Raw genomic sequence first — 11,112 nt, forward strand, 5'->3', positions numbered from 1 at the left:
CTCCTTCCTTGGTTGGAGCTTAGTGATGCCTCCTCGGCACAAGCTCCAGAGCAGGGGATTCCGGATCTGGAGGGAAGGGGGGCATCCCTCAGAAGCCCCGGACCTGGGACTTTGGCAGGGCAGCCCGGGCCAGGCGCGCCGCCGAAGAGGCTTGCAAAGGAAGACGGTTCAAGCGCAGCCGCCTTTTTGCTCCTGCTAGCCCCGACTTTTGGAGAGCGTGCGCACGGCGGAGCGGGGCTGGCCGGCCGGTAATAAGCATGCACACGGTCGGGCTACACCTCTTTCTCCCCGCCGAGAGGCCGGCAACTCCCCGCCCCCCGCCGCCTGTCTCTCCGCCGGGAAGCGGCCCTGGCAGTCCTGCGCGGCGAGCTCTCCTTGCGAGGGAAAGGCGCGTCCAGGCCAGGCTCGCCTTCGCTCCCAGCAGGCCGAGGCAGGCAGGGCTACTCTCGGCGGCGGGCGGGCGGGCGGGCGGGGCGCTGCTGCCGCTGTCCGGGGCACAGGAAGCGGAAAGCGCCGCTGCAGCCGCCGAGTCGGAGCTGGAGCTGAGCCGGAGCAGGAGGCAGCGGCGGGCGGGCGGGGAGGCTGGCGCGTTGCGCGCTCCGTCCACCGGGAGCTGCAGGATGGCGCGGCGGCGGCGGGCGGGCGAGAGGTCAGTCGCCTTCTTCCTCCTCCTCCTTCTCCCTCTCCCGGGCGCGGCTTCTCCCACTCCTTCGCCCCGGGCAGGGACCCGTCCGCCAGCCGGGCGCGATCCTCCTCGCAGAGCCCCGGAGACGCGGCGCTTCTTTCGCCCTCTGCGCGCCCGGGAGCCGCGGGGCTTTTGGTGGGAGCCGCTCTTCGCTCTGCCTCTCCTGTTGCGCCGCTGGCTGAGAAGGGAGCGCGGCAGCCCAGCTCCCCCGCCGCCGCCCGCATCCCGACTGGACTTTCTGGCAGCCAGCCTCTCCCTTTCGCGGGAGGAACAGGCCTGACTGCCGCTTCCCGTGGAGCCCGGGGCGGGTGGGGGGCCCTGTTCCAAACCGGGGCGGCCGGGAACCGCAGCTTCTGAATTGGGGTTGCTTGTCACCCGCTTTGCAGAGGAGAACCCACTGGGCTACTTGGTCTGCTAGCTTGGACGCATCCTTGCCATTACAGACTGGTGCCAATTAGCTGAGGCACCCTGAGTGGAGATGTACCCTGATCTGTAGGGAGAAGGGCAGCGATGAGGGCCTTCTGGTTGGGGCACTGTTGCTTGAAATTGCCTTGGGCACCTCCTGGCAGTGGACCCCCAGCCCCAGGGGCCTTTTGCAAGGCCAGCAGGAAGCGTGCAGGGCTGAGCGTCGCTGCTTTAACGTGCCCTAACTGCCTTCAAGCTGCAGTGTGCAACACCCACCCACCCTTGTCCACCCTTCCTGGGACAGTTGGGACCCTCTCCTGGAGAGCGCTTTCAGGGAGCAGCATCCACCTGCTGTTTCTGCTTTCAAGCTGGAAAGGTGGCAGGGGTGGGCAGGCAACAGTTTGGTCGGCACGGCCAAGGCTATCCAGCTGCCTTTGCCATGCAGCTGCCAAACAACTTCCAGCCGTCTTCCCAACTTTGGAAGCTGGGAAGGACAGGGAGAATGACTAACTGGATGCTGCTGGCATGGGAGGTCTTCAGTTTGACCCTTCGTGCCACCTTGGCCAGGTTGCTGGCAACCACTTCCTGCCCTTGGAGCTTTGGACAGGAAGATTCCTCCCCGCTTTCAGCAGGGACAACTGTGTAGTTGCCGAGATGATCTCCACCCAGCTCTGCCACCGCAAGTTGCCATAGTGAGCCTGGCGAGGGGAATTGTTGAAGGCTGGTTCCTCCCACATTCCTTCCTTTACAGGCATAGTTACTGCAAAGTGAATGGTGTTTTAGGGGGTCATTAACCAAAATAGGCTAATTCCAGGCAAAAGCCTTGAGCAACACCCTATCCTGGAGCTTGCTTGGAAACTTGGGCAGACGTCTAGTGCTGGTTAGGATTTGGGATTGCAAGATTTCTTGCAGTAATGCTAGGTACTTTCTAAAGCCGTTGTTTGATTGTATGAGTGAGTTCCATGTAGGAAATGCAAAAATATCAGCATGAAAAGACAATGTAAGAAATCAATCCACTGCACAAATACTTAGCTGCACTGTGGGTTCTGGGTTATACACCAGTGTGTCTCAGAATCTGCTTAGATATTATGCATAGAATTAGGTTGCATGCAACCAGTGATTCAACAGGTCTTTCCTACAGTAGAGAAAATGTTCCCTTGATGAATGGAAAGTGTGTTGCCCCGTAAAACTCTGGTGTTAAATAAAAACAAGCTGTTTGAGGCAAGTTCGAAAATACTGCATCTATAAGGTAGCCCTGTGTGCCAATTTAATAGTCTCAGTTGAGACTGTTTAGCTGGAAAAGACTGTAAAGCCTTAAGGAAGAAATCAGTTATGCTCAATTTTATGAAGGGAATATCCTTCAAAAACCTCTGAGCTTGTGCTGTTGGGTGCCTTTAGTAATGTATTGTTGTGAGTTACGTCTGCCTAAGAAGAATATTATTACACTTTATTTCCATTTATTTGCGTAACTTATTTACACAGTACCCTTAGTTAAAAGTAATGTCAGGGTGGTTCACAAAATATGCACAGTAGTAAAATATACAGCTATAGCATCCAGGGTTTGGGAAGGAAGGTGGAAAAACCTTACAAATGCCTAGGTGAGTTGATGTTTTGCCTCTTGCTGTAAATCTGCTGAAATAGCTGGTGCCTGATGGAACTCGGAAGGGAGATCATTCCGCAAGGTGGGTGCCATCACAGCTGCTGTCTGGACCACTTAGGTAATAAACTAAATTGGGCATCATCAAGATGAAGCTTGTCTCGTTTTACCAGCTGACTACAGAAATGGTAGTAGAAGAGATACCTAGTTCCATTTCATTCAAAAGCTTATAACAGAAACAGCTCCAGAGAGGTTGATATGCTAGTCTGTTAAAGCAATCAGGGGAAAAAAGTATTGTGTGACTTCAAAGACCAACTGAAAATTTATTGTGCCATAAGCTTTCATGGAGAAGAGCAATTCAGCTCTAGTGCTCAGTGTTTAATTCTTGAAGGTGCAAAGCAATTCTGCTTTTCAGCAGAGGGCAGCAGCTGCAGGATAGTCCAGCATATGGATGTTAATAATTGGTGGCAAAACACACTCGGGTTTGGTTAGGGTGCTTTTGCGTATAGAATAGAGACTGGAATAAGCAGCGCAAACAATTTTTTTCAGAAGTTCTTTATGAAAGCACTAATATTAACAATGTTAGAATCTTAAGTAACATTAATGCATCTGATGTCCATGAAACCTTATAGTAACAGTGCAGTCCTTTACTCAGAGCTAGAATCATAGAATTGTAGATTTGGAAGGTAGGCAAAGGGTCCTCCAGTCTAACGCTCTGCAATGCAGGAATCAAGATGCAAGATACATTAGTTCACGTACTGCTTCTTTGCTGAGTGAATTGCAGGTGACCACCCAGTGTGAGAATAAGCAGCACTTGAACCCATGGCCTTCAGAGATGCTGGCAAGCTCTTTAACCGCCAGACCACTTTGCCTCTCATAGTTTTCACTATATTCATTGACACCAAATGTCACAAGATTAATTGTTGTTCTAATAAATATTTCTACTGCTTCCCAACCAATTTAAGTCCTTAACTTTATATTTTTAGATTTTTAGTTAAGCTTCCAGCTTCCCTCTCCAATGCAGACCAAGGTGATTTTAGCACTTTCTGTCATTGCCTACACTGAATCATATATTGGATTAATAAACTAAGATATGAATGAGCCTTTTGCTTCTTACATGTAGCTCCTTTGCCCCTCCCTTTGCGATGTGAGCTGTCAAGTCAGGAAGCGTCTAAAGAACTATAGTTCCCCATTTAATCTGAACCGGGGGACTGCGGTTACCAGCCATGAAACAAGGCAAGATATAGAACCAAATTTAAACCATGGTTTGCAGTGCAATTATATAGGATAAGCAGCTTAGCTCAGTTGGTTAGAGCATGGTGCAGACGTGTTCACTCAAAAGTAAGTCTCACTGAGCTGAGTAGCGCTTACTCCCAGAATAGCGAGTCTCGGATAATAGCCTGGCTTGTTCCAAATCATGCTTCAGACAAAATGGTAATTATGTCTAATTATAGACTTCTTGTTTTGATTGTTCATGACACAAAGGGAGGACCAAAAGAGCTATTTGCATGGGCAGAAGTCTTGTTGGTTCGTATCTCAGCTTACTGAGCAGAGATGATTATCTAAACCATTGTGGTCTGGTTCACACAGAATGCTGGTTCAGAGATGGTTTAGGTTGACGTGCATAGACCACAGTGAACCTTACATTAGTTTGACATTTTACTTTTAGTTCTACCAGGTGATCAATAAGAAAGGCTTTGCTGCATTGTCTTAGCAGGTCCTGAGTGATACAGCAGGGTTGTGTTTTGATTAGTGTCTCCAGAGTCCTGGCTGCAGCATTCTGATAACAGACCCTTCTCTTGGTTGTGACCCTCACTCTGAATGTATCCTGACTTTATACTGTCTCAGTGATATTTTTTAAAAAAACAGTTTATCCACCTTGTATGCAATTTCTTTGCCTGCTACATGGTCGTTTCATTTTTTGGTTTTATGTATGGGCCATTGTGGGACGCGGGTGGCGCTGTGGGTAAAAGCCTCAGCGCCTAGGGCTTGCCGATCGAAAGGTCGGCGGTTCGAATCCCCGCAGCGGGGTGCGCTCCCGTTGCTCGGTCCCAGCGCCTGCCAACCTAGCAGTTCGAAAGCACCCCCGAGTGCAAGTAGATAAATAGGGACCGCTTACTAGCGGGAAGGTAAACGGCGTTTCCGTGTGCGGCTCTGGCTCACCAGAGCAGCGATGTCACGCTGGCCACGTGACCCGGAAGTGTCTCCGGACAGCGCTGGTCCCCGGCCTCTAGAGTGAGATGGGCGCACAACCCTAGAGTCTGTCAAGACTGGCCCGTACGGGCAGGGGTACCTTTATGGGCCATTGTAAAACACAACCTTCCTTCAGTCGTCTCTCTCCCCCCCCCCCTTCAGTCATCTTTTGAACACATTAAACAAAACCAAAAGCTTTTGAAAATCACAGTGATTACTTCCTAAATTCAGATCCTGCCCTTCCAGTGTGCAAGGTAAAAATCACCAATCCAAGATTAAGAAAATGCACAAGAGAAACCTCAAATTGAACAACAGCCTGTTGCATGGTATAGTGCTATACTGATCAGAGTACAGCAGATCTAGGTGTGACTTCATCCTCTTTATTCATATGTTCAGATAGTTAAGGGCCAAATTGCATGGAAACTTCAGCAGATGTAACAATTGTCATCTCATTGTGAGAAAAAATTCTGAGACATTCTACCTGGACGGCATTTTCAAGCCCGTTTCCCGGCTCTGTCTGGGAAAATCCAGACGTGTGGCAGCCCTATTTTCAACACACAACTATTAAAGGCACCCCAGGTTCAGAGTGTTTGAATATTGATCCCCCAAAGCAGGAAAAGCACCACTGCAGGAGAACCTAGTATTTGTTTGTGTTTAATAGTCCATCTCATTATTAATATTTACTTTCCTAGGTTTATGTTGAAGATGCTTCCCTAGAACTGAAGACTGAAATTACGGTTCTCTCCAAATTTTGGGCGGAGTATCGAAAATCGGAGCCAACCACCAAAACGCTTTCTTCGGACTTAGTGGCCTGCTTGGGTGCCTTTGTCTTCTGTTCCCCGGCTTCTCTTCCACCATGGATACTGAGTCAACCTACTCTGGATATTCCCACTATTCAGGTCACTCCAAAAAGGCCCAGAGACAAGGGTATGAATACTTTTATCGCCGATCTGGTCTAGAATCTGCCTTCTTACTGCTTGAGACTTGTTTGTCTTGGTGAATGCTCCAGCACAAATCCACAAAAAGAGAGCACGGTCTATGGGAGCGCCCTGAATGCTTTCTTTGGGGCTTATTGTGTCTCTGCTTCCACACGGGACTGGAATGGGGATAGCTGTGGCCCTTCAGATGTTCTTGGGAGTCCAGCACCCATCAGTACCAGCCAGCATGGCCAATGGTCCGGGTAATGAGAATTATTGTCCAGCAAAACCTGGAGGGCCACAGGTTCCCCACCCGTGATACAGGGGATAGGATGTTGCCTTCTCATTATAATGCTCTGGACCCACATAGTCAGGATACCTCATTCCCTTTGCCATCTTCCATCATGTTGCCACTTTCTGCAATACCTAAGGCCCCAGCTACACAATTCCCAGAGTTCCTTGGGAAGCGGGATTAACTGTTAGTGGAATCAGGTATCCCCTTAAGGTTGTGGCCTTCATTTGATGTAGCAGCAGAACCACTGCAAAACATTGCCCCCTGCTCCCAACTCAGTCTCCTCAGACAAATACCACGGTGAGGGGGATTCAAAGGCACCAAGAGATGAAGGTGAACCAACAGAGGCTTATTACCCCTCTCCTTTTCCCAACATAGGTCATTATGCAAGTGACCAAGGCTGTCTCATTGCCCAAAGTAGGGTTGAATCTCACTTGTAACAGAGCTAGAAAATTTTCCTCCTCCAAGGGTGCCTGGAGTTGTCTTATAAATATTCCCTTTTTAAAATTCTATTTTATTCCATTTCACCATTTTAAACAATTTTGTATTTTCCCTTATTTTTGTCGACTTCCTACCCCATTTTCCAAGGAGTTGTTGCTTCTCCCCTTCTGCTGTATTCTATAATCAGAGCATAACCACAATATTATAATCGAATTACTTCTGCTGCTCCTAGCTCAAATCCTGCTCACGAGTTCATCATGCTGTAATCTTTGTTTAAATAGTCCAAAAAGGCATCCGTTCTTCCATAAGGCCTATAAATCTTCCTGTTTGCTGCAGAAGTTTGAAGTAGCCCAGCAGTTCCCAGTTAGGGGTCCGGGGACCCTGGGGGTCTGTGGAATGCACCCAGGGGGGTCTGCGGCCCCATCCCTTGCCTCCCCCCCAACTGATTTTTTGTCATTTTTTGCATGGTAATATCAAATTTTTATATTTGTTTTAGCACTGTTTATGTCTGTTTTAGCACTGTTCGATTTTTCAATATATTGGCCAAAATCGGTTTTGAAATCGCACTGCGATAACAATTTTGACCCGGCAATACGCAGCAATATATCACTTCTCACGCAAGGGAGAGCAGAGCAGCTGATTTCAAGGCACTGCCGATGTCACACAATGTTCTCAGCACGCTGCTGATCTGAGCTGACGGAGAACAGGACAGCTGATCACCCTCACTTCAAGGCACCATGGCACTACCTTCCCCTGGCACTGAGGCAGAGCAGCTTTCCTTCGTCAGCCCCTAATAAGCAAACAGATTATGGATGAGCGACATCTGGTTTTCAACATCGTGCTATATCAGCAGCTAAACATCGTGATATTCTGCTACATTGCTGGACATATATAGAGTGGAAGCTCGGGTTGCGAATGTTATCCGGGCGGGATGCACGTTCGCAACCCGCAGCATCCGCAACCTGCAGTGGCACGTCTGCACATGCGCGGGTTGCAATTTGGCACTTCTTGGTACAAAGTGCGATTTAGCGCTTCTGCACATGCACGACTGCCAAAACCCAGAAGTAACCCATTCCGGTACTTCCGGTACTGCCAAGGTAACTACCATAGAGTTATCAAAATTTTCAAAAAGTTGCGGGGGGAGTGTCCGTGGCTTGGCTTTTGAAAAATCGGGGGTCCTCAGTAATTAGCTAATTGGGAACCACTGATGTAGCATAATTCCCTGCCCCAGATTTTCTATAAAACGTATTTCCAAAGGGGCTTGCTGTAACTGGGGCTTGTTGGTTTGAGTGATTCCTTTTAAAGTCCATTTGAAGTTTGCAGAGGAAGAAACCGCTCTGTTTTCAGCAAGTGGTTTGAATTCAATCGGATTCCTGTAAAACTGGCTTCAGAGTCTGCGTCTGTTTTGCAGCATTGGGCAGGGCAGGGGTCACTCTGGTGGCATGTCCTGCCCCCATGGCCCTCCCCCCCACGGCACATTTTTTTGAGGGGGCACAATGCCCACACACCCTTCCCCACCCCCCTGCCTGTCCCTGGAGGCAATCAGGGATGCAGTGCCCCTGCTACCAAGAAAACGCCCTAACCCCGAGCCTTGCTCGGAAGAAATGTTAAAAGGAAAATACACATCCTTTGAAATGCAAGCTACCAAATAATGCAGTACACAGACACCATCAGTCCAAAGATCTGAATTTGTGTTGGCCATCATTATATACCTGGAATAAGTGTTCTGGAATCTGTTCCTTCAGTGCTAGAGAGGAACATTTTCTTGCTTCTTCTAACCACCATGGTTAACTGCTAGTCACAGGGATGCCCAAGTGAGGAAGATAAATTAAGTCAACAGCTTCTTTCAGTAAGTTACTGGCTAAAACCATAGTCAATCAAGTAAATGTTGGACTTGGAGGTTATTAGCTATTCTGCCTAATACTAAGGCTTCAGTATCTGAAGAATGTGTGCATGCACACGAAAGCTCATACCAATAACAAACTTAGTTGGTCTCTAAGATGCTACTGGAAGGAATTTTTTTATTTTGTTTCAAAAAAGGCCTCAGGCAATTCTGAGGGAGGGAAAAGTTACTTTGTCATACGTAAATTTGTCAGCTCAAGAAACTGTAAAGAAAAGTTTTTTAAAAGAAATGAAATTATACCATTGAAATGCTGGGCTTTCCCCAGATTGACAGTCCCAGTACAGTACAACTTACTGCCTGACCAGAAGTTCTCTGTCTTGGATATGTTTTGAACCTTGGACAAGAGAGAAATTTAAGATTTGGCTGCCAGTTATGGTTAGCGTATGTGTGGGTTGGTGCGAGATTCCAGTTCTGTACAGATGGGAGAATTTGAGCCTGCCAAGACTCTCATCCTGCTGCGGCTTCCCTTGTGTGTGTGTGTGTGTGTTTGTGTATATAGACTCCCAAGTGAGAGCTGTCAACCAGATTCCAGAATATTTGAAGGGCTTGCCATGCAATGTCCTCAGAAGTGCTTGTTGGAGGCAGCAGGTTATGGATGGCCAGTGAGGTCACCAAAGGTTAATGAAATAAGATCTCCTCAGATCTTCCTTACTGAGGTGATACTTCACAGCAATGCTATACCGCACTTCCTTCATAATCTTCTTAAACCTCCTGAGGAATTGGGTGGCTATGCAGCATGGCCCTTTCTCTTCTTGGGAACACTTGAAAAGCCTTTGCATGACAGTTAGTTTTATTTCATTGACATTTGTGTGTGTGTGTGTGCAGTGCTATTTCTCTAGAAAAAGAGGTGCCGGAACTCACCATGAACTTATTCTCTTAGAATATCAAGAGGTACTAGAACTGAGTTCTGACAAGTTCTGTCTGAAAAAAGCCCTGTGTATAAGTATAAATATGTATATCTGCTTTTATACTGTTCATTGAAGGACAGAACAATCAGCATGTGAAACATTTTCTCCTTTTTATTTTTTAAATGGAAAAAGAAGTCGGGACAGGCACAAATCACCACGAAGTAAAGATGGAAGCCGGTCAGAGAAATCTGTTACCATTCAAGCGCCAACAGCAGAGCCATTGCTGGGGAATGATTCTTCTCGGGCAGAAGAAGCTCAGGTAAGGAGTGAGGAAGGCGAGCAGCAGAATGTGGGCTGCAGGTGCAGGATTTTGTGGGCAGTGAATATCTTGGCGCCTTGCTATTATTACTGTTGCTCTAAATGTGTTTTTCAGGCTAATGTCATTTCAGGTGTGGCAGCAATATGCTTAGATTAACTCTTGATTTTGTTGCTGACATGCTCCTGATAAGACATTTTTATGGCAAAGGCTGTCACAGAATTGCCTTGGAAGCTTTAGAAGCTATCAGCTGATCACGCCTACCTTCAAAGGTTGCAGACTGGGAATATTTAAATGTGCCTGAATGCTTTTGGCCAATGCTCCAGTGCCCGGTTGTAATCTGAGTTATTCTTGACACAGGATGCTGCACTATAAATAGCAGATATTTGAAAAATATCTTTCAACTGATATGTCTGGGTGGACTGACTGCTAATGGCTTCCATGGGATCTGATGCTTTCTGACTGCAAACGAAAATAGCACCACTCGTTTCTCCTGTACCGCTCACTAGAGACTTCAGAACTCATTCACATTCTCTCTCTTTCTCTCTTACACACATTCTTCTGCCTTGTTGCAGTAATCTCTGGTGAGGCCCACTTGGACGGGAATCTTCTTATTTGAATCTAACAGATGTTCAGTTTCTTTGCCACTCCTGGTAAACCTGACTTTTAGACAAACAGGCCAACCAGGCCCTTAGTAGACAGCCAAGGTAATTCAGTACAGAGTTGCACATGCATTTGAGAGATTGCCTCACCTCTGCCTCAGACTGCCTTGAACTTGCCTTGGGCGAGTCTTTTGGCATCTTTAAAAATAAGACTTCCAATGGCTTGCCTTAAAAAAAATGTGCTTTTCAGTTTTGGAAGGGCTGTGGAAAAGTTTACCAGTGTGCAAGATTCGCCTTGCATACGGTATCTTGCAAAAGTTCTCTAATCCAAAAATGTTTTGCAAATTGCTGAAGGGCAAAGGGGAAGCAGTGGCTGGCTTATTGCCATCTTTCTGTGTAGTTTCATTGGCCTTTGGCTAAGATGACGTGGGGAGAAAGATCTACCAATTATATGTACCTTTGGAAGTTTACTGCAATTTGCAGAGCACTGGAGTAAGCGAAAGACCTTTGGCAATCTAATTTCCTAAATGGCAGCTCTATTTCAGATCCATACTTGGCAGACTAAATGACTTGACACCTAGAACAGGATTACATGGGCACAGCACAACATTGGTGGTCTGATACCTGACACTATATTTGGTAAACATTGCAAGATACAAAGCTTCTGCCACTGGCTACTTGTTATGTCTACAGTGGCCAAGGAAACTTCCCAGTGAGTAGAGCCTTGGATGATCCAGGTTTAAATCCTCAGCCATGAAAATCCTTAGGGATGTTGATTAGCCCAAAGCTACTTACGCCCTATCTCACAACTAGTTGCTAGGAGAAAATAGATGAGGGAAACAATGGCAGCGTTTGCACATCCTAAAAAACTAGACTGTCTGAATAAGTCTGATGACTCCTTCCCTGGAGAGAG

The 11,112-nt window shown here is 47.4% G+C and overlaps 1 protein-coding gene across 4 annotated transcripts in view; it reads left to right on the plus strand.

Moving 5' to 3' along the window:
- The first annotated feature begins 223 nt into the window (after positions 1–223).
- The window catches only part of VANGL1 (VANGL planar cell polarity protein 1), a 43,123-nt gene continuing 32,234 nt past the window's right edge, over positions 224–11,112 (plus strand). The window contains exons 1-3 of one of the 4 annotated variants that reach the window (XM_077921438.1): positions 224–649; positions 5,573–5,807; positions 9,477–9,600. In XM_077921438.1, the coding sequence (XP_077777564.1) occupies positions 5,737–5,807; positions 9,477–9,600 (195 nt within the window). In that variant the 5' untranslated portion in view covers positions 224–649; positions 5,573–5,736. Of the gene's footprint in view, positions 650–5,572; positions 5,808–9,473; positions 9,601–11,112 lie in introns of all 4 variants that reach the window. The other 3 variants (XM_077921437.1, XM_077921441.1, XM_077921440.1) reach the window with 3 other exon arrangements.

This window comes from Podarcis muralis, chromosome 17 (genome assembly GCF_964188315.1).
Source record: "Podarcis muralis chromosome 17, rPodMur119.hap1.1, whole genome shotgun sequence".
Classification (NCBI taxonomy): Eukaryota; Metazoa; Chordata; class Lepidosauria; order Squamata; family Lacertidae; genus Podarcis; species Podarcis muralis.